The sequence below is a fragment of the Pongo pygmaeus genome, chromosome 13, assembly GCF_028885625.2.
Source record: "Pongo pygmaeus isolate AG05252 chromosome 13, NHGRI_mPonPyg2-v2.0_pri, whole genome shotgun sequence".
NCBI lineage: Eukaryota > Metazoa > Chordata > Mammalia > Primates > Hominidae > Pongo > Pongo pygmaeus.
In genome coordinates, this window is record NC_072386.2 from 17,671,743 (window position 1) to 17,694,698 (window position 22,956).

The 22,956-nt window shown below is 39.4% G+C and overlaps 1 protein-coding gene across 3 annotated transcripts; it reads left to right on the forward strand.

Annotated features, from left to right (window-relative positions):
* The first annotated feature begins 1,162 nt into the window (after window positions 1-1,162).
* LOC129044590 (zinc finger protein 658) lies at window positions 1,163-22,214 on the forward strand. Of its 3 annotated transcripts, none has more exons than XM_054502593.2 (5): window positions 1,163-1,292; window positions 4,009-4,067; window positions 8,775-8,901; window positions 9,183-9,278; window positions 18,371-22,214. In XM_054502593.2, exons 2-5 carry the CDS (start codon window positions 4,053-4,055, stop codon window positions 21,310-21,312), a joined length of 3,180 nt encoding a protein of 1,059 aa, XP_054358568.1. In that variant the 5' UTR covers window positions 1,163-1,292; window positions 4,009-4,052; the 3' UTR covers window positions 21,313-22,214. The 3 variants fall into 3 exon arrangements, with proteins under 3 accessions (XP_054358568.1, XP_054358569.1, XP_054358570.1); XM_054502594.2 differs by having other exon boundaries at window positions 1,193-1,580; XM_054502595.2 differs by lacking the exon at window positions 1,163-1,292 and adding an exon at window positions 1,603-3,118.
* The last annotated feature ends 742 nt before the right edge of the window (window positions 22,215-22,956 follow it).

Genomic DNA, 22,956 nt, shown 5'->3' on the forward strand with positions numbered 1-22,956 from the left:
CTCCAGCCTGGGCGGCAGAGCAAAACCCATCTCAAAAAAATAAAATAAAATAAAATAAAAATAATAAAAGTCTATTAATTAAAAAAAACAGTTATAGTACCTATCGATTCCTAATTCTTTAAACAGTCAGATGGGTATACACGTTTCAAAAAAGGTTTCCTCATGAAAATGCAAGGTTGGTGTAACTCGTGTTCCTATTCTGAGAATTAAGTAAGTTGTCACCTGTAAAGCATTTTGTCAAGTGTCTGTAATAGTCACTGTGTGAAATGTAAGCTGCTCTCACAATTATGAGACACTTATTCTCATCGTTTGGTATTCCACCTGACCCTCACGACAACCTCTTTGGTATAAACGTGCCATTTTCACATTTTGGGTTGCATGTGTTTTCACGCGTTACGTATGTATTTTGAACAGCTAGCTTCCTCCTCCAACCCCCATAAACCCTGCTGATCACAGATGTTACTCGTTTATGTATTCTAGTATTTGTTCGATTTCATAACCTTATTCATAAAGCTATTTTTATGTACTTTTACTTCCCTTGGCAACTTTGAGTTTAACGGCATACTTCTGAAGGGATAGTAAAGCCTCTCCACTCCCTCTGCACTGCACTGCCCCACACGTCTTTTACTGAGTATGAAAAAAAAGAATCAGACCCTCAGAATGATAGAAAATAGTAAAATGAGCATCATATGCACGTATTATACAGATTTAACAATTCTTCACTTATTACTATATCTGCTTTCATTGTTTTGAGAAATTATTTTTAAAGTATTTCAATTAAACTACAAGCATACAATTGTAAATGTTTCTGTACATATCTTTTAAATATAAGAACAATGTCCTACATCTTCTAGCCATTATTCTCAAAGTAACGGTAATTTTCTTTAATATTTCTAATGTCCTGTCGATAGTCATGTTTCCCCAATTGTTAATGTCTGTTTGAAGTGCTTTTTTCTCCAACCAGGACCGCATCAAGAACCACGCTTCGCAGTTTGTGGTCATGCTGACAACCTCCCGGAATTTGGGAAATCCCCGGGCTCCGAAGGTTCCTCCCAGCCAGTCAAAGCAGCAGAAAAAATTATAGTACTTCCTTCGGACGCACGGGCTTACGGGAATTGTAGTTTTCAATGTTAACGCGCCTACCGCGCAGCACTTTGGGAATGGGGCTTCGGCGCTCGCTCTGCGCATGTGTAAACCCAGCCTTACCTCCTGCAGTCCACCCTCCCGGGCCTGAAAGGGACGCGGTGTCCGAGTCTTTAGGTCTGCGCGGGAGCCGAGGCTGCGCACCTGGGGTGAGAGCGTCGGTGACAGGGCTCCGCGCGGTCCAGGAACCTGGGGACGGGCGGGCTTGTGTGCGGAGGACAGCAGCAGGCAGTCTCAGGAGTCCCCAGGATGGCCCTCCCCTCTTCTCCCCGGCCCAGTCCGCGGGCCCAGGCCGAGTCCTGTCCGCAGGTGTAGGGGCTGCTGGGCCCTGCTGGGCCCTGCGGGGTTGCAGGCCGGGAAGAGGAATGTGCGTGGATAAGGTTGACGGCGAACAGGAGGAGGTTACTAGTAACTCGTGTTCCTATTCTGAGAATTAAGTAAGTTGTCACCTGTAAAGCATTTTGTCAAGTGTCTGTAATAGTCACTGTGTGAAATGTAAGCTGCTCTCACAATTATGAGACACTTATTCTCATCGTTTGGTATTCCACCTGACCCTCACGACAACCTCTTTGGTATAAACGTGCCATTTTTTAAAAAATGGACGAAAGTTCATGGGGATGGGTACCCCAGGGCACACACTAGTAGGTGAGAGAGGTGAGATGCAAATGCTGAGAGATGTGACTCCCTCTCCTGCTCGTTCTAATATGCTGTCTGCCTGAAACCCAGACTTGCCAGTACCTGCCTAAAGCCTTCAGAGCACTTATGCAGAGTGGCCTGTTACCAGATCTGTGTAGATGATTGTGAAATAAATGTGGACAGAATCTCACCAAGTGGTAGATACATTCTGTGATTTGTCCGGTCTCTACAGAACCTCTGATTCAGGCTTAGGCTCCTGAATCCTCTTGTATTGTTCCCGCTGTCTCCTCAAAGGCACAGATTGGTATTCTGGTGCTGTGCTGTCCAATAGAAAGATAAGGCAAAACACAAATATAAATCAGAATTTTTAGCCAGGCGCGGTGGCTCATGCCTGTAATCCCAGCAGTTTGGGAGGCCTAGGCCAGTGGATCACTTGAGGCCAGGAGTTCGAGACCAGCCTGGCCATCATGGCAAAAGCCCATCTCTACAAAAATAAAAAAATTAGCCGGGTGTGGTGGTGCACTCCTGTAATCCCAGCTACTTGGGAGGCTGAGGCACAAGAATCACTTGAACCCGAGGCGGAGGCTGCAGTGAACCGAGATTGCACCACTGCACTCCAGCCTGAGTGACAGAGTGAGACTCTGTCTCAAAAAAGAAAAAAAAAGAGTTTAGAATTTTTCGGTAGCTACAGTAAAAAAGAAGAGGCAGGCAAAGTCAGTTTTACTGCTTTATTTTACTTAACTCATTGCATCCTAAATATTCGACTTGTGGCACTGGCCAAACTTCAGGTGTTCAATGGTTCTATGTGGCTGATGGCTGCAGTGCTGGATAGCACATTTCTAGTGAATCTCAAGAGTCAGGTTTAGGGTATTAGGTGAAGGTTTCAATTGAGTTTGTTTCTCAGGCCTAAGTCCCAGCCCTTCTGGAGCAAAGCAGCTCCTATGAGGCAGTCAAGAGGGAGTCCTGGGGACTACTGCCATAGAAGAACAGCCCATATGATGGAGACCTCTTCTAGAGCATCAGAGCAGAGGCAGAAGATTCTAGAAAGAAGCAGGTCCTGATTGCTTCCCCAGAGGCGGTTGTTGATTGCCTATATATGCGTCAGATTTCGTGATGTCGCCACATCCAGAAGCCATCACAGACCGTGTGACTTTGCTGTGGACTAACTTGCAGAAGGCAATTCCCTGGGGTTGAGAGGGATGAGTGACTATCAAGCTGAGTGGAAAAAGACACTTTACTGGAGGGCTGGTTAGGTCATGATATCCAGGGAAGACGTAATCAGCTGTCCAGATCCCAAACAGCAGCCTATTTTCCTTTCTGCCTTCACTTCTTCCACATTGTGAGTCCCTCTCACACCGTGTTCATCACCACATGTGGCATTTAGAGTGATAATAATGCTCCCTCTTTCCTGGTAGTAGAGGAAGAATTTCCTATATTGGAAGCCCAAAAATATGGGGCCTGAAATTCCTTGCATGAAACATCCCATCTTTATTTTTTCCATGGAAGCGCTAATTCTGGGTGTAAAGACAGTAAGAACTTGGTTAATAAGTCAGCCCGAGTAGTTCTTTTTTAAAAAAATTATTTTTAAATTTATTTATTTTTGATTTTTTTCTATTTTTAGTAGAGACAGGATTTCGCCATGTTGACCAGGCTGGTCTTGAACTCTTGGCCTCCAGCAGTTCACCCCCGCTCGGCCTCCCAAATTGCTGGGATTACAGGCGTGATCCACTATGCCCGGCTGAGTAGTTCTTTGACATTAGCTTTAATGAAGGTAAACAGCTTCATCTCTGTGTACCTGAACTTGCTTAATCCTTTGTTTTCTTTTTACTTTTTTCGTAGTCAAAAGGGAACATAATTGTTAATAAATCAACATAATTATAAAATCAACAAAAAACAGTATTACTTTACTCAGTGAAAATGTAAGTTTAAGCACACATAATCGTATCAGAGATGCACATATTCAGGTGTGGCTATCTTCGAGTGGTCCTTCCTGTCCCTTTTCAAGAGTCAAAGGGATATTCTGCATTGGGAATCCTTTTCTCCAGCTGAGTGCAATGATATTTTTTTTTTAGGCACATGAATAGGATTACATGCTCCTTGATTACAGTAGGGATATGTCGCAGTAAAACCATTATCAAGTCGAACCATCTCATGTCAGGGACCACCTCTGTAAGAACTGTGAGGCAGACCAGGTCTCTCATGACCCCATTGCTCTTTCCTCCTCCTCAGCTGAACCTCCACAGTTCTCTACACTCTTCCAGGAGCAGCAGAAAATGAACATGTATCAGGTAAGTTCGGTTTTTAAAAACTAGTGTATTTTACAATAGGTTTTGTAAGGGTTTATGTGTCTGTACATTAACATGGAAAAGTAGAAATAGAAATGGATCAGACACATTCATAGAAGATGTAGAAATGCAGATGAATAGCAGAGCAAAGTGGCATGTGGATAGATGCAGATCCTCCGATATTACAAATTTACCAAATTAAGTTTCAGATTTATTTCTGAGGTTATTGACAGTCATGGTGGAGTGTCAGACAGACAATACTCAAAGGTTTACATTGATGAGAAAGATAAAGCAAACTGATTTATCATGGAATATAAACATAAAGATAACAAAATGTATCTATTGTTCTTCAAGTAGGTGACTTAGTTAATAAATTGCCAAATAACAGAATATTACTTCTTCAATAGAAGTAGAAATTGTAATGCTAAATTTGAACACGTTCAGTACTATTTTTCAAGTACTCCAATGCAAGGGTTGAATTTAACATTTTTCTGATGAATCAACTGAATGTCTTTAAAATCACTCTCCATAAATGAGTGCCCATGATATTCAGGTTGCTCAGCAGATGGTCCAAAATTCTGTTCTCTTTCAGATATTTCCACACTTAGCATTTAACATCAACTCTCCATGGGATGCCTTGATTTTTTCTTGCCACTTGCCTGGGACCTCCAGTGTCCCTACCCAGAGTATAATCAAATCCAGTGGATGTGGTCTTTTCCTTAACTTGCTTGGCTTTTCCGCAGCACTTGCCTCAGTGTTTCACTCTGTCCTGGAACATTTCCGTTAGTGATACTTGCCCCTCACCGGTCCTTCACCGGCTGATGCCTTCATGGAGCCACCTTCCTCGTCCTTTCACTCGGCTCAGCTTCAGTTTCTGTCCTTGGCTCTTTAGTCTTCTCTGTTGTCTCCAAATGATTTTGTCTTCCCTTGTTTTTTTCTTTTTTTAAAACCACTTTTTTGAGATTCATTTCATGTATCTTACCATGTACCCATTTAAAGTGTAGAATTCAGTGATTTTTTTTTTAGTATATTCTCAGATAATGTGCTAATATCACTGCAGTCAATTTTAGAACATTTTTATTGCCTTAGAAGCTGTGTACACTGTAAGTACCACTTGATTCCCTCTGAGCCCCAAACAACCACTAACCTACTCCTCTGTCTCCATAGTTTTGCTGAACCACTCCCTTTATTATTTCTTATAGGCAGTCTTGCCTGTGATGAATTCTCTCAGGTTTTGTTTACCTGGGAAAATTACAGTTTCTCTATTTTTCCTGGATATAGAGGTTATTGGTTGACAGTCTTTGTTTCAGCACTTTGAATATGTCATCCCATTGCCCTCTGTCCTCCAATGTTTCTCATTAGAAATCAGCCTGTAATATGATGACTTGTTTCTCTGTTGCAGCTTTCCGATTGTCTGTCTTTTTAACAGTCTGATTCTCATGTCCAGGTGTGGATTTCTCTTTTCTTTTTTCTTTTCTCTTTTGCTTTTCTTTTTTCTGTTTTTTTTTTTTTTTTTTTTTTTTGAGACAGTCTCTCGCTCTGTCACCCAGGCTGGAGTGCAGTGGCATGATCTCGGCTCACTGTAACCTCCACCTTCTGGGTTCAAGCAATCCTTGTGCCTCAGCCTCCTAAGTAGCTGGGATTACAGACATTCACCACCATGTCTGGCTAATTTTAGTATTTTTAGTAGAGATGGGCTTTTACTATGTTGGCCAGGCTGGTCTTGAACTCTGGGCCTCAAGTGATCTGCCTGCCTCCTAAAGTGCTGGGATTACAGGCGTGAGCCACTGCGCCCAGCCAGTGTGGATTTCTTTCTCCAAGTTTATCCTACTTAAAGTTTGTGAAGCATTTTGGGCATGTAGATTTATCATTAATATCAGATTTGTGGGGTTTTTTGGCTATTACTACTTCTGATATTGTTTTAGACCCTTTCTGTCTCTATTCTGTTAGTCTATTTGGCATATGTTGATAAGCTTGATGCTGTCCAACAGTTCATTTCTTGTTATTTTTCCTTCTGTTTCTCACTGCATAATCTCAGTGGGCATGTTGTCCAGTTGCTTCATTCTTCTACCCGTTCAGACCTGCTGTTGAACAGGTGTTTTTGGTAAAATGTTTGTTTTAGTTTTGTACTTTTCAACTTCAGAGTTTCTATTTGGTCCCTTTTTATAGTTTCTGTCCATTTATATCCTTTATCTGGTGAGACATTATTCTAATACTTTCCTTTGGTCCTTACATATCATTTCCTCTAAGTCTTTGACCATATGTAACATAGTTGATTTAAAGTCATCGTCTGTTTAAGTCCAATGCCTGCTTCCTCGTGAGCAGTTTCTGTTGATTGTACTTTTTTCCTGCATATAGGTCTTACTTGGTTGTTTCTTTTCTTGTTTTGCATTTTTTTGTTGAAAACTATACATTTTAAATAAAATAAGGTGGCAACTCTAGAAAACTTTCTCAATTTGCAGGAGTTGTTGTTGAAATTTGTCTAGTGACTTTTTAATTGATTCAGTAGAGCCTGTGTTTATTGTCATGTGTGGCCGCAGAAATCTGCAGAAATTTTCTTAAATGCCTGAAACCTTAAGTAAGGCTCTCAGTCTTTGCCAAAGAGCCTCATGAGTGCTGGGGCATTCCTTCAACAGACATCCAGGCAATTTATAACCCCATGTTAACCTTCACTTCCTTCACTTCCAGTTCACCCCAAACCCTAGGGTCACCCAGGGTGACAGTTTAGGGCCTTCTCACATCTTTCCAGAGCATAATCACAGCCCTGGGCATATGCTCAGCTCTATGCATGTAGGTGACCTAGAGTCTCTAGAATTTATAGGAGCCTTTCGAAAGCTTTATGAACATCCCATTCTCTAGTTTTTCCTTTCTAAAAAGCTTTTCAATTAGGCTGTTATTTATGTCAGGTGTTATCCACCGCCTCAGGTAGCTGCTAAGTTAAACAATTGCCTTTGAATGTTTTTGGCAAATGCCTTCAAAAACAAGGCTTTTCACACTGGGGAACTCTGACTTAATTCAGACAATCAGCCTTGCAAGTCAGCTCTTCCAGGGAACCACAGATTAGGTCAGATAATGAGGGTTTTCTGGGAATGAGGCTTTGGCCAACCTTTGACCCAGTCTGCCTCATCCAGTGGATACCAGGCCGTTGGATTCTCCTGTTGTTTCAGATGTTTCTCAAACCTAATGCTGAGTGGCAGTGAGAGGGAAGGAAATAGGGCAGGTTGAAATGACACAAGATCATTGTTCTTACTGTGATGCAGCTGTTTTTCTCATGTCAGTGTTCTGCAGATTGCTGTAAGCCTTTGGTAGCTTCTAGAGTTCTGAAAAAGTTGATTGTGCAGTTTTTGCCGGCTTCTCATTGCTTTTATGGAAGAAGGAATTTTCTTGGATCTTCAGTATCTTCACTGTCATCACTTGCTAATTTGAATTTGAAGTCTTCTTGTTGTGGAAACTTTCTCTTTTCTCAATTTCTAAGACTCTGCCCCCTCCTGATTCTATTATTATTTTTCGGAAAACATCTCTGGCTTTGTGGCCTGTATTTTTTCTGCTTTATGGTTCCTCAGGTGTTGTTTTTGGTTCTTTTCTTTCTTCAATCCCTGTGTGCTCAAGGAGCTGTCTGTCTGTCTCTGCTAACTTTACTCACCACCTAAATTGCTAGTGACTCCTAAATGCTTATCTTCATCCCCATCTTACCTTCTGTGCTCTAAAATCATGTGTATCCTCGTTGAAGGAACAGTTCTAGCTACGTATCAACATGAACAGAACTCTCACTGAGTCTTCTAACACATGCTTTCTTCTTTCCCAAATACCAATTTTGGCACCACCAAGCAGCTGCTTATTTTGAAATATACATTACATTGTTTTTCACTCTAGTCATCATCCTGTGCAATAGCTCAAAAACTATTCCTCTTATGTAACTGAAACTCTGTGCCCTTGACCAATGTGTCCCCATTCCTCACCCCTCACCCCCAGCCTCTGGTAACCACCATTCTACTCTCTACATCTATGAGTTTGAACTTTTTAGATTCCACATGTAAGTGAATATAATTTGAAATATTTGTCTTTCTGTCAATTAAAAAATTTTTTTAAAAGGAGCTTCTCATACAGCTAGATTGAGTAGCTGTACAAGAAAGTATTGTATTAAATGGGTGTTGCTTCTCTTCTGTGATTATATCCCTATTCTTACATCCATTGCTGTGACCTCAGTGTAGGAAGTGTTCTTTTATGCGAGTCTCTTTGGTTACAACTATTGTAGCTGTTCTCAGCTCTTCACCTGCTCTACCCTTATATATTTCTATACATTTATTTATACATAAGTTTGGTCAGGGTATCTCCAGACTTCACATATATCCCTTTCTTAGCCCCCAGAATTTACAGTGATGATGTCCAGGGAGGGTGTGAACGTCCCAGAGACTACCCCGGATAATTTGCGGAGATGTGGAAGAAGGAAGGAGGTGGTTGGAAGGAAGTTGTTTTACATTGAATTTTTTTTGTCTTACAAAAACCTAGAATTCATAAACACATAGAGAAATTATGGCAAGTTAAAAAATGTTTTAATTGAGTTACATATGTTAAGATAATTTTGGGTCTAAAATAGGTCTTTATAACCATTCATTTGAGTAGTAGCTCTCAAAGATATTTTCTGTGTCACCCAATTCTGAACCGTTGAACAAACCATTGTTATATTTGTTGTGATAAATGTTGTTACAGGCATCAGTGTCATTCCAGGACGTGACTGTGGAATTCACCCAGGAGGAGTGGCAGCACCTGGGCCCTGTCGAGAGGACCCTGTACAGAGATGTGATGCTGGAGAACTACAGCCACCTCGTCTCAGTGGGTGAGCACAGCTTACCATGGGGCTCTCTCAAGAATATATGTCCCTTTTTAAAAAGTATCAAAACACATGGACCCTATATAGAGATTAAAGGGCTTTGGATTAAAAGGTCTGAAGTAGTTGAAACCTTTACAGAAACAAAAGCAACATGTCATTACTTTCCCATTAAAAATTTCAAATGAATACCCTCAGTTAATGCTTTGCTGCCATATCTTTTTTTACTTTTGGAAACCCAAAAGCCTGTGAATCTGGTCCATGTATACCCTCAATTATTTTGTTTACAGGATATTGCATTACTAAACCCAAGGTGATCTCCAAGTTGGAGAAAGGAGAAGAGCCGTGGTCCTTAGAAGATGAATTCCTGAACCAGAGGTACCCAGGTGAGTGGGCATTAACAGAAGGAGCCCCCTGGGGGTACTTAGACTTTAGAGGGAGAGCACCTTTGAAAGCTTTTTTGAAACAGCTTTATTGAGATATAATTCACATGCCTACAATTCACTCCTTTAAAGTGTACAGGTCAGTGACTTCAAGCAACCACAGATCAAAACTATTCAGGGAAGAAATATTGCACTTTCATTCAACATGTATAGACATTTTTTTCCTGTCACTATTCCCTGAACAATACAGTATAACACCTATATACATGGCATTTAGATTGTTATTAGGTAGCATAATTAATATGGTGATGATTTAAAGTATACAAGAGGATGTGCATAGGTTATATGCAAATACTATGCCATTTTGTATCAAGGACTTGGGCATTTGTGGATTTTGGTATTTAAGAGAATCCTGGAACCAATTCCCCATGGATACCAGGGGATGACTGTATATGCAGACATCACCACAGTTAATTGTCATCACCTCAAACATACCTGTACCCTTTAGTTATCACTCTCCCATCCCCCCTGCCCTCTGCAGCCCTAGGTAACCACAGTCTACTTCTGTGTCTATAGATATGCCTATTTTAGACATTTTATATAAATTGAATCATATATAATATGTGGTCTTTTGTGATTGGTTTATTTTGCCTAGCATAATGTTTACAACTGATATAAAATACAGGTTTCATTCTTTTTATGGCCAAATAATGTCCCGTTGTATGGATACACCACCTGTTTGTCCATTTATCAGTCAGTAGATATTTGGGATTCCACCTACAAATAATGCTAATATAAACATTTATTTACAGGTTTCTGCATGGACAATTGTTTTTATTTCTCTTGTGTATATTCCTAGGAGTGAAACTGCTGGGTCATATGGTATCTGTGTCTTTATCTGTTTGAGGAACCACCAGACTGTTTTTCTAAATGCAGCATTTTTCCATTCCTAACAACAGCATATGGCGGTTCTGATTTCTCCACATCCTCACCAATACTTGTTATTATTTGACTTTTTGATTCTAGCCACCCCAGTGGATGTGAAGTGATATCTCACTGTGGTTTTGATGCACATTTCTGTGTTAGTCAGCTAGGGCTATCATAATAAAATACCGTAGGCTGGGTAGCTTAAACAACAGAAATTCTCATGATTCTGGAGGCTGGGAGTCCAAGATGAAAGTACTAATAAGTTGGTTTCTGGTGAAGCGTCTCTCCCTGGCTTGAAGACAGCCACTTTCTTCCTGTGTGTTCATGTGGCCTTTCCTCTGTGCACATGCAGTGGGAGAGAGAGAATACTCTGGTGTTTCTTCCTCTTCTTATAAAGGTATCAGTACTACTGGATTAGGGTCCTTCCCTGTGACCTCATTTTTACCCTTTTTGCCTCCTTGAAGGCCTTGTCTGCAAATACAGTTACACTGGGGGTTAGCGCTTCAAGATAAGAATTTGGGAAGGACACAAATAAGTCTATAACAATTTCCCTGGTCACTAATGATATCAGGCATCTTTTTATATGCCTATTAGCCTTTGTACGAATAAATGATTCCAGAAATCTTAAAAAGTTAGAGTTTTCAATGTCATTTTTAGAATAAAAAAGTAAAATCATCTTATTAGAAGTGAAGCACAATTAAGGTTTTTGTTTGAAGCCGTACCAACACATAGCGTCACATAAAGATTGACATAATTTAGATCAAGTATGTTGCTCAGTCACTAAATGTAAATTATTGGATCATATTGATTGTCTAAAAAGGATATCCCTAAATAAGTAACATAGAAAGATCATTATAAAAGATCAGTAAAGTTGGGCCGGGCGCGGTGGCTCATGCCTGTAATCCCAGCACTTTGGGAGGCCAAGGTGGACGGATCACGAGGTCAGGAGATCGAGACCATCCTGGCTAACATGGTGAAACCCCATCTCTACTAAAAATACAAAAAATTAGCCGGGCGCCTGTAGTCCCAGCTACTTGGGAGGCTGAGGCAGGAGAATGGTGTGAACCCGGGAGGCAGAGCTTGCAGTGAGCCAAGATAGCGCCACTGCACTCCGGCCTGAGTGAAAGAGTGAGACTCCGTCTCAAAAAATAAAAAAAAAAATCAGTAAAGTTGTTGAGTCAATAAAGATAAAATAATGTAGGTTTCATGTTCTATATCATTCAGATTTGAATTCAGGCAAGAAATTCATTAAAGTAGGAAAAGCTCTCATTCAAGAGGACAGGGAAATGAAAACCTTTAAGGATTTGAATGACTGCACCAAATAATATAATATCAATGTTTCTAAAACATAAAATAATGGAATTCTAAGAACTTAAAACTCATTAGAATTAGGACATCATAATATGTCTCATCTGATTAAACAGTAGGTACAATGGACATTAAATAAATATGCCTAGAGAGGGTATAAATTACATTTGTATTAAAGTGAACCATACATTTGTGTATATGTATGCTAATGCAAAAAACAAAACTTTCATGGTTTAATGGAATAATGATAAAATAGAGTATACTATTAGTCTAAAGAGAAAACCTCAATAAATCTAACAAATTAGAATAAACACAAACAGTATTCTCTGAACCTAGTTTGGTAAATCTAGAAATTAATAATAAAATGAAAAAAATCCACTTGAAAAAATTTTAAAGTATATCTTTTAAACAATATACAAAAAAGTGTAATGCAATTTTGGATTTGATTTCTGTAATGAAATAATTGTAACTGCCAGTTAGAAACCATCAGGTGTAGCTAAAGTAGTGGACAGAAGGAAGTTCGTAGTCTCAATAAATTAAGCAAGAACAGCATCAAAAATACAACAGTGAAAACAGAAGAATTTAAAAGTAACATTAGAAATTAATAAAATGGAAAACAAATGGAATGTTTCTTACAAGAAAAATAAAATGAATTAAACTTCAGCTAACCCTATCAAAGATAAAAGAGAGGAAACACCTATATAATAAATTCAAGTCGGGATACATTTGTAAAGAGGTAATGCTATACCAAACACAATCCCATTCATAAAAACGAGTGATACAGGAGGATTTGCTGCTCTACCAGATATTGAGGCTTTATGTAAAGTGCTGTGTAGCCAAGTAGCATGGAGCTGGGGGGTGGGATGATTTAGTAAATTAGTGAAACAGAGTAGAAAGTTCAAGAAAAAAATATGAGGCCAGGCTTGGTGGCTCATGCCTGTAATCCCAGCACTTTGGGAGGCCAAGGTGGGTGGATCACAAGGTCAGGAGATGGAGACCCGTCTCTACTGAAAATACAAAAAAATCAGCCAGGCGTGATGGCAGGCACCTGTAGTCCCAGCTACTTGGGAGGCTGAGGCAGGAGAATGGCGTGAACCCAGGAGGCAGAGCTTGCATTGAGCCGAGATTCCACCACTTCACTCCAGCCTGGGCGACAGAGCAAGACCCCATCTCAAAAACAAAAAAAAAAAAAAGAGAGAGAAAAGAAGACATATACTTGATAGACATCTTAGATAGACGACACTGGAGAACAATGAGGAAAGGATCTTAAGGTATCCATATAGATCAAAACAAAACAAAAAGTCGAATTCAGTTGGCTTAAGACCTAATTATCAAAGCAAAAGTAGAAATATTCTAGAAGATCATATAGAATAGGTTAATGACTCTTCTTAGGGAAGGATTTAATAAAATGCAGAATGCATTACCCAGGGGAAGGATGGAGTAAATGTATTCCTTTCTACTCTACCCACGAAGTGCAGCTAAATATCTGTATATAGAGGCATGCCTCAGAGATATTGCAGTTTCTGTTCCAGACCACTACAGTGAAGCGAATTTCACAATAAAGCAGGTTACACACAATGTTTGTTTTCCTAGGGCTTATAAAAGTTTTATGTTTACACTATACTTTAGTCTTTTAGATGTGCAATAACATGTCTAAAAAACAGTATGCATGCCTTAATTAAAATATTTGTTTGCTAAAAACTGCTGAGTCAGACACAAAGTGAACACTTGCTGTTGGAAAAATGGCACCAACAGACTTGCCCAACTCAGGGTTGCCACAAACCTTCAGTTTGTAAAAAATGCAATATCTAGCCAGGCACAGTGGCTCACACTTGTAATCTCCGAACCTTGGGAGGCTGAGGCAGGCAGATCACTTGAGGCCAGGAGTTTGAGATGAGCCTAGCCAACATGGCAAAACTCTGTCTCTACTAAAAATACAAAAAAATTAGCCAATCATGGTGGCTCGTGCCTGTAATCCCAGCTGCTTGGGACGCTGAGGCATGAGAATTGCTTGAACCTGGGAGGTGGAGGTTATAGTGAGCCAAGATCACACTACTGAAGGGTGGAAAGAAGAATGAAGATGCACTAGGGGTCTTGGCATCTGACAAAATACAAGGTGGTTAGTGTTATCAGAGTCCTTGTGGGGCTCCTGATCTTTCACCCATGCCCAGAGTTAATGTAGAAGCCTCAGCTAGGCACAGTGGCTCACACCTGTAATCCTAGCATTTTGGGAGGCCGAGGCGGGCGGATCACCTGAGGTCAGGAGTTCGAGACCAGCCTGACCAATGTTGCAAAACCCCATCTCTACTAAAAGTACAAAAATTAGCCAGGCGTGGTGGCAGGTGCCTGTAATCCAAGCTACTCAGGAGGCTGAGGCAGGAGAATCGCTTGAACCCAGGAGGCAGAGGTTGCAGTGAGCCGAGATTACGCCACTCCATTCCAGCCTGGGCAACAAGAGAGAGACTGTCTCAAAAAGAAGGAAAAAAAAAAAAGTAGAAGCCTCCTCTTCCACCCCCAGGGCATCAGATCAGTGGGGAACTGGACTTCCATCCCCACGTAGCAGGCAGTGATGCTGCACCTCACTCCCGCTAGTATAACTTCAGAGGAGGCTCACTAAAACTGAATATTAATTTTGATAAAGTCCAACTTACTAATTTTCTTTTACAGAACCTGCTTTTGTTGTTCTGTCTAGAAACTTTGAAACTCAAAGTAACAGATTTAGGAATCCTATTTTCTTCTAGAAATTTTGCAGCTTCAGTTTTTACACTTAGTTGATAATCCATTTTGTGTTAAATTCTATAGAAAGTATGAGTTCTGTGTCAAGTTTAATGTTTTTGGAACAGGGAGTCCAGTTATTCCAGCATCACTTTTTGAAAAGACTGTTACTTCTCCACTGAATAGCATTTCCACCTTTCTTAGAAAACAGATGGCTGTACATTTGTGGGTCTATTTTTGTAGTTTCTATTCCTTTTCATTCATCTACATGTCTTTGCTTATGCCAATACCACATTAACTTGATTACTCTAGCTTATTAAGTTTTGAAGTCAAGTACTTCTCCAGTTTTCATCTTCTGTATAAATTTTTAAGTGAGGTTCATAATCTTTACAAAGGAAACATGTTGGCATTTAAACTGGAGTGGCATTGAATCTGTAGAGCTTAGGAGAACTGACATCTTAACAACGTACAGTCTTCCAGTCCATACACAAAATATCCCTACTGATTTATTTACTATTTCTTTGATTTCTTTCATCAATGTCTTTTAGTTTTTAGAGCACAGATAATGAGGCTTTTTAAATTTTTGTTTTTAATTTTGTTTTGGTGCTGTGATAAATATTGTTTCTGTGATTTGAAATTCCAATTCGTCATTGTATGTTTGTAGGCATAGATTTGTATATTGGCCTTAGATTCTGCCCTTGCTAAAAACACTTTATTAGTTCAAGGAACTTTTTTGATTTTAAATTATTTTCTGTGTAAATTTACTCTATATCTTTGTGTTTTTATTCTTACCTTTTTGCACTGGCCGGTCCTTCCAGTGCAATCTTGTGTAAAGCTACTGGTAGTGGGCATCTTTGTCTTTTTCCTGATCTTAGAGGGAAAACATTCAGTCTGTCTTGAGTATAATGTTAGTTATAGGCTTTTTATAGATTACTTTTATTAAATTAATAAATGGATTTTGAATTTTGTTAAAATTTTTGGCATTGGTGTATTGTGTGATTTTAGTTCTTCAGACTACTGGTAGATTACATTGACCTGAAATGCAGCATAAAAACTATAGTTTTCATAGTATTGCAGTGTAGTAACTGTTTGGCATTTTTGAGGTAAATTTCACTGATATATTATCTATGTTTATATATTTTGGTGTACTTTTTGGGACATTTTTGCATTTATGTTATGGGAGATATTGGTCTGAAAGTTTCTTTTCTTGAATAGTATTTGCCTAATCTTGCTATGAGGATGAGGCAGGCCTTATAAAATGATTTGGGAAATATTCCATCTTTTATTTTCTAGAAGACATTGTGTAGGATTGATATTATTTCTTCCTTGGATGTTTGGTAAAATTTACTAGTTAAAACCATTTGGTCCAGAAGTTGTTCTTTGGAACTGCACACGCGCACACACACACACACACACACACACACACACACACACACACACATACATAGAGGAAGATTTCATTACATTCTTAAGCCTTATTTACATATGCAAACATAGTTAAAATTTGAGTAAATTAGACATTCAGTTAACATATCCTCCATCATAATGAAGTAAGTTAATATGTTGTCGTAAATATCCTTTTCACTGACAGCTCATTTAGAAAAAAATGTCTTTTAGATTATTCTGCCATTATGTTTTAACATTTGACATAGAATATATTCTCTGTGGTTATAATACACATTCACCTGTCCCTTCTTTCCACTTAGATTGTCCAAATAAAGTTAGTTTGCCGTTATAGTTAAAAAAAAAAAAGAGAGATTAGAATGCTGTTACAAAACGGTGTCAGAGCTAGCTACTTCACTTTTCACCATGTAAGGATATAACAAGAAGTGAGTGGTCTGTAAACCAGAAGACGTCTTCACAAGAACACAGTCATGTTGGCACCCTAATCTCAGACTTCCAGTCTCCTTCACTGGGAAAAATAAATGTGTATTCTTTAAGCCATTTAGTCTATGGTAATTTGTTGCAGGAGCCCGAACTAAGACAGAGTTATTGTTAATGTTGTTGTATTATCTCGTGAATGTCTGTTAGTAGTTAGTCCTCTCTTGAATTTTTGGTATTGATAATTTGTGTCTTCTCTTTTTTTCTCTCTGATGGTTTTTATCATTAAAAAAAACTTTTAAAAAAATTAAGCTTTTGGTTTGACTCTTTTGTCATCCTTCTACTTTCTTTCAGCTTAATGTCCTGTCTTTATTTAGTTTCCTAAGGGGGAAACAAGCATCTGACTGGAGATCTTTCTTTTCAAATATAATTTTTTTAAAGATAGAGTCTCACTCTGTCACCCAGGCTGGAGTGCCGTGGCGCAGTCTCAGCTCACTGCAACCTCCACCTCCCAAGTTCAAGCAATTCTCCTGCCCCAGCCTCCTGAGTAGCTGGGATTACAGGTGTGCACCACCATGCTTGGCTAACTTTTGTATTTTTAGTAGAGAAGGGGTTTCACCACGTTGGTCAGGCTGGTCTCAAACTCCTGACCTTGTGATCCACATGCCTCAGCTTCTCAAAGTGCTGGGATTACAGGTGTGAGCCACCCCATCCGGCCAAAAAAATTTCAACCCCAAATTTATCTCTGTATACTGCCTTAGCTGCATCCACAAATTTCTGTATTCTAAGTTGTTTTGTTTACATTCACTTCAAAATATCTCATTTGAGAATTCTTCTTTCACCCATGGGTTAATTAGGAATGTATAACTTACAGTTCTTTTGTATTTCTCCAGATAAATTTGTGTTTACTGATTTCTGGTATAATTTCTCTGTGGCCTAAGATCATCCTCTGTATAATTTATTTCTTCTATATTTGTGAAGGTTTGTCTTACAGTCTAGAATATAGTCTGTTTTGATTATTGTTCCATGTGCATTTGAGAAGAATGTGAATTCAGCTGTTGAATGCATTGTGTCTTCAGGTTTGAAGCCATGGTTATCACAAGTGCTACTTTATCTTATCTCTTCTGCTTGAGTATTGGGCCTACTGTGTATTCCTGCCTCTGCTCTTACTTCTGTGCTTTTTTTCTTCTTTCCTTCCCATAGCTGCTATGAGTTCCTGTCAGTGCCCTAAAACAACTTATTATATTCTTGCCCTTGCAGATTAAGACATTTGTTCCATAAATAGATGATAATTTGGTTCCAGGCAGAATTTTGGTAGTGGCTGCTGTGACCATCTCCCAGCATATGCCAAGAATGGAACTTTCTCAGGATTCTTCATGGCTCATGGAAGAAAACATATAAGAGCATGCAGATCCTGTGTATCTATGGCAGGGAACATTAGCTCCCTGCTCAGTCTCCATGGAACCACAGGAGTGTATCATTTTGGTTTGGCCTGAGCATGAGAAAACATCAAAAGTGTTTCCTGTTCTGTTAGACCACCATTTTCTCAGACCTCTGGCTGGAAGAAGCAGGCTTTTCTTTGTGCTCTTTTTGTCTGTGCCCATCAGTGCAGGATTGTAGGTTTCTTCAGCACCCAGTCTAGGATATAGAATAGCCTTGGAATTCCATACTGTGTCATTTCTTAAGTCCTGAAGTCCACTTTCTTTCCATTTTGTAGTCTTTGTATATTTGTTAATTTTTTTTGTTGTTTTGTTTTTTTCTCTAGGGATTTTTAATTGTAAGAGGGAAGGTGGGAGGAAAGGGGTTACTACTCCACCTTGACTGGCCCCGGAAATAATTCCTGTTTTATAAACAGCATGGATGAGGAGAGAATCTGTCTGTGTGCATGAATTATTTAATATTTGGAAACATGACCAGAAACAATAGAATAAAATACATAACAAAACATGGGCCAAGCACAGTGGCTCATACCTGTAATCCCAGCACTGTGGGAGGTCAAGGCGGGAGGATCGCTTGAGCTCAGGAGTTTAAGATCAGCCTGGGCAATGTAGCAAGACCCTGTCTCCACTAAATATAAAAAAAATTAACAGGACATGGTGGCATATCCCTATAGTCCCACCTAGTAGGGAGGCTGAAGTGGGAGGATCACTTGAGCCTAGGAGTTCAAGGCTGCAGTGAGCTATGATCACACCACTGCACTCCAGCCTGGGTGACATAGCAATACCCTATCTCAAAAACCAAAACCAAAATCAAAATATCAGTATAAGTTCTTCTCCATGAGAAATGTAAGATTTATAGTATATTTTCAATTTTTCTCATTTTAGGATATTTTAAAGTTGATCACATCAAAGGGATCTGGGAAAAACAAGAAAAACCTCTGTGGCAAGAAATATTCATCAATGATGCTGACAAAACATTGAGTAAAGAAGGACAGAAAGTTTTAGAAAAACCATTTAATCTGGAAATAGCTCCAGAGTTCTCAGAAAAAATATCCTGTAAATGTGACTCACGTAGAATGAATTTGCCAATTGCTTCTGAATTAATTATAAGTGAGAGAAAATATTCAAGAAAGAAGACTGAATACATGAATGTGTGTGAGAAATTGCAGCTTGATATTAAGCATGAGAAAGCTCATGCTGGAGAGAAATCTTATGAACATGGTGAAAATGCGAAAGCTTTCAGTTATAAGAAAGATCAGCATTGGAAATTTCAAACTTTGGAGGAATCTTTTGAATGTGATGGATCTGGACAAGGTTTACATGATAAGACAATTTGTATTACACCTCAGAGTTTTCTAACAGGAGAAAAGTCCTGTAAGGATGATGAATTTAGAAAAAACTTTGATAAAACCACTTTATTTAACCACATGAGAACTGCCACAAGGGGGAAATGCTCTGATCTTAATGAATATGGGACATCCTGTGACAAAACCACTGCTGTTGAATACAATAAAGTTCACATGGCTATGACACACTATGAGTGTAATGAAAGGGGGATTAATTTCAGTAGGAAGTCACCCCTCACTCAATCTCAGAGAACTATTATGGGATGGAGTGCTTTTGAAAGCAATAATTGTGAAGAAAATTTTAGCCAGAGCTCAGCCCATATAGTACATCAGAAAACACAAGCTGGAGATAAATTTGGTGAACATAATGAATGTACAAATGCCCTCTACCAGAAATTAGACTTTACAGCACATCAGAGGATTCATACACAAGATAAATTCTACCTTTTGGATGAACATGGGAAATGCAGAAAATCCTTTTACCAGAAAGCACACCTCATTCAGCATCAGAGGCCCCACTCAGGAGAGAAAACTTACCAATATGAGGAATGTGCAAAATCCTTTTGTTCAAGTTCACTTCCTATTCAGCATCCTGGAACTTATGTGGGATTCAGACTTTATGAATGTAATGAATGCGGGAAAGCTTTCTGTCAGAATTCAAACCTCAGTAAACATCTGAGAATTCACACAAAAGAGAAACCTTGTGATAACAATGGCTGTGGGAGATCTTACAAGTCACCCCTCATAGGACAGCAGAAAACAGATGCAGAGATGGAACTCTGTGGTGGCAGTGAATATGGGAAGACATCACATCTCAAAGGACATCAGAGAATTCTCATGGGGGAGAAACCCTATGAATGTATTGAATGTGGGAAAACTTTCTCCAAGACATCACATCTCAGAGCACATCAGAGAATTCACACAGGTGAAAAACCCTATGAATGCGTTGAATGTGAGAAAACTTTCTCTTACAAGACACACCTCAGTGTACATCAGAGAGTTCACACAGGGGAGAAACCCTATGAGTGTAATGACTGTGGGAAATCTTTTACCTATAACTCAGCCCTGAGAGCACATCAAAGAATTCACACAGGTGAGAAGCCCTATGAATGCAGTGACTGTGAGAAAACTTTTGCCCATAATTCAGCCCTCAGAGCACATCATAGAATTCACACGGGGGAGAAACCTTATGAATGTAATGAATGTGGAAGGTCTTTTGCCCATATTTCTGTTCTCAAGGCACATCAAAGAATTCACACAGGGGAGAAACCCTATGAATGTAGTGAATGTGGGAGATCTTTCACCTACAATTCAGCCCTGAGAGCACATCAGAGAATTCACACAGGTAGAAAACCCTATGAATGTAGTGACTGTGAGAAAACTTTTGCCCATAATTCAGCCCTCAAAATACATCAGAGAATTCACACGGGGGAGAAACCCTATGAATGTAATGAATGTGAGAAAACGTTTGCCCATAATTCAGCCCTTAGAGCACATCAGAACATCCACACAGGGGAGAAACTCTATGAATGTAGTGAATGTGGAAAAACTTTTTTCCAGAAGACACGCCTCAGTACACATCGGAGAATTCACACAGGGGAGAAACCCTATGAATGTAGCAAGTGTGGGAAAACTTTCTCCCAGAAATCATACCTCAGTGGACATGAGAGAATTCACACAGGGGAAAAACCGTATGAATGTAACATATGTGGGAAAACTTTTGTCTATAAGGCAGCCCTCATAGTGCATCAAAGAATTCACACAGGGGAGAAACCCTATGAATGTAATGAATGTGGGAAAACTTTCTCCCAAAGAACACACCTCTGTGCACATCAGAGAATTCATACTGGGGAAAAACCCTATGAGTGTAATGAATGTGGGAAAACGTTTGCTGATAATTCAGCCCTCAGGGCACATCACAGGATTCACACAGGGGAGAAACCCTATGAATGTAATGAATGTGGGAAGACTTTCTCCAAGACATCACATCTCAGAGCACATCTTAGAACTCGCTCAGGGGAGAAACCCTATGAATGTAGTGAATGTGGGAAAACCTTCTCTGAGAAGTCGTATGTTAGTGCACATCAGAGAGTTCATACAGGGGAGAAACCCTACGAATGTAATGTATGTGGGAAGCCATTTGCCCACAATTCAACCCTCAGAGTACATCAAAGAATTCACACAGGGGAGAAATCCTACGAATGTAATGATTGTGGGAAAATGTTCTCCCAGAAATCACACCTTAGTGCACACCAGAGAATTCACACAGGGGAGAAACCCTATGAGTGTAATGAATGTGGGAAAGCTTTTGCCCAGAATTCAACTCTCAGAGTACACCAGAGAATTCACACAGGGGAGAAACCCTATGAATGTGATGAATGTGGGAAAACTTTTGTCCGTAAGGCAGCTCTTAGGGTACATCACACCAGAATGCATACCAGAGAGAAAACCCTAGCATGTAATGGATTTGGGAAGTCCTAAGGGAATGCATACCTTACCACGTAACACATAGTGCAGAAACTCATGTGACATAGGCTGGGAACTTGTTTCCCTTATCCATTTTCCTTTTTCATTAGGCTCATAGCTTGTCAAAAAATCCCAATATGCCATTTATTCAGGTGGGGCTGACCATGGGATGTGGTGCTAATGATATATATTACATTTACTCTTGGCCCTTAAAAAAAACCACCTCACAGTCTTCCTGGTTCATAAGATGGATTTGGAGGTTATTTCTGCAGCAAACTTGGGTCCTGTGTGTTAAAAACCATAGAGCACAAGGTCAAGGACGCTAGAGTCTGAAAAACGAACAGAATTCACTTCCAGGTCTTCACCAGGGTTTTGTTTTTGTTGCTTTAAAGCAAGAGTTAAGTTTATAGTCTGTTAAGCTCTTACAAATTTGGCTAATTAGTTAAATGGATATAGTTTAGCTTAAACTTTCCGTTAGAGTGAGATGAAACCCTATGAGTATAATCAGTTTTAAAAAAACTAATCAGTTTATTGTGCATCAGAGACGTCACATGAAGAAGAAAACTTGTCAACATCCAGGATGATCAGGAGCCTTCATTAAAACAAATTTTAGGGAAAACCACAAAAGCCTTCTTAAAGTGAATTGCATTAAACATCAATTATAATAAAATTTCATATTTTGAATAAATGACATTTTTCCTAGGTATTTTTTTCTGAGGAAATATGTCAGTTTTAGAATTGGAGATAAAATATTCACCTAGAACTGATGTACCAAGCTTCTGTTTTGTAATATCAAAAATTTTATAGAACATATATAAGAAAATATTTACCTATAGAAAAACTCACTGTAGAATGTGAAGTTAAAAATGGAATAATTTGAATTCTATGGAGAATATGAATAAATGTGAATAGTCCGAGCTCTGTGGAAGATCTTTTAGTCTGTATATAAACGTTATAACTCACTGGTGAGTTCTAGTGGGCGCCAACAGCCAAATCTGCACTGGGCATGTTCACTTCCTTTTCTGAGTGACTGTGTCCTCTGTTGGCTTCCCTCAATGCTGTTAGATTTTGGCCTGCCTGCTATGTCTAGATATTAATTAGTTTTGTCCTAAAACTAGTCTTGCCTATTCTTCTAGGACCTTGGAGATAGCTGAGATTTCCCCAGTCACCTTGTGTGTTTGTGTGTTTGGAGGGGGGTTGCTGGGGAGGACAGGGTGATTCTTACATACTTTTTGTTTGCCTTTATTTTTATTTTACCCCACTCCACTTGCTCATTTTGCACAGGATGATTATAAAGCAAGTGGTCTCCTCTCCTCCGTTGTATGCATATAGCCTCAGCATCCTGTTTGGAATATTTTCCTCCAACATCATGATGCCTCCTCACACTGCATTGCAAACCAGTGGTATTTCTACCAAACGAAGACAGCAGGTTTTGGAATTGGAATGAAAAGGGCTACTTTGTCCCAGAAGTACAGTCCTGGTACGAGAAAGCAGACTCACTTTTGGTAAAACAATATAGTGTGGCATAATCTTAGCCAAGAAAGCATTTAGTTAATGTGCCATCACTTTAGCCTATGGTTTGATGAGCACAGAAAAGAAAGTAGACAAAATCATTTTTAAAACCTAGACCAGTAACAATTTTTCCCAGCCCTGATCATC

Bases quoted from the DNA above. Each gene is read 5' to 3' on its own strand.
- LOC129044590 (XM_054502593.2), top strand. The intron at 8,902-9,182 runs GTGAGCACAGCT...TTTTGTTTACAG, and splicing joins CAGCCACCTCGTCTCAGTGG to GATATTGCATTACTAAACCC. The intron at 9,279-18,370 runs GTGAGTGGGCAT...TTCTCATTTTAG, and splicing joins CCTGAACCAGAGGTACCCAG to GATATTTTAAAGTTGATCAC.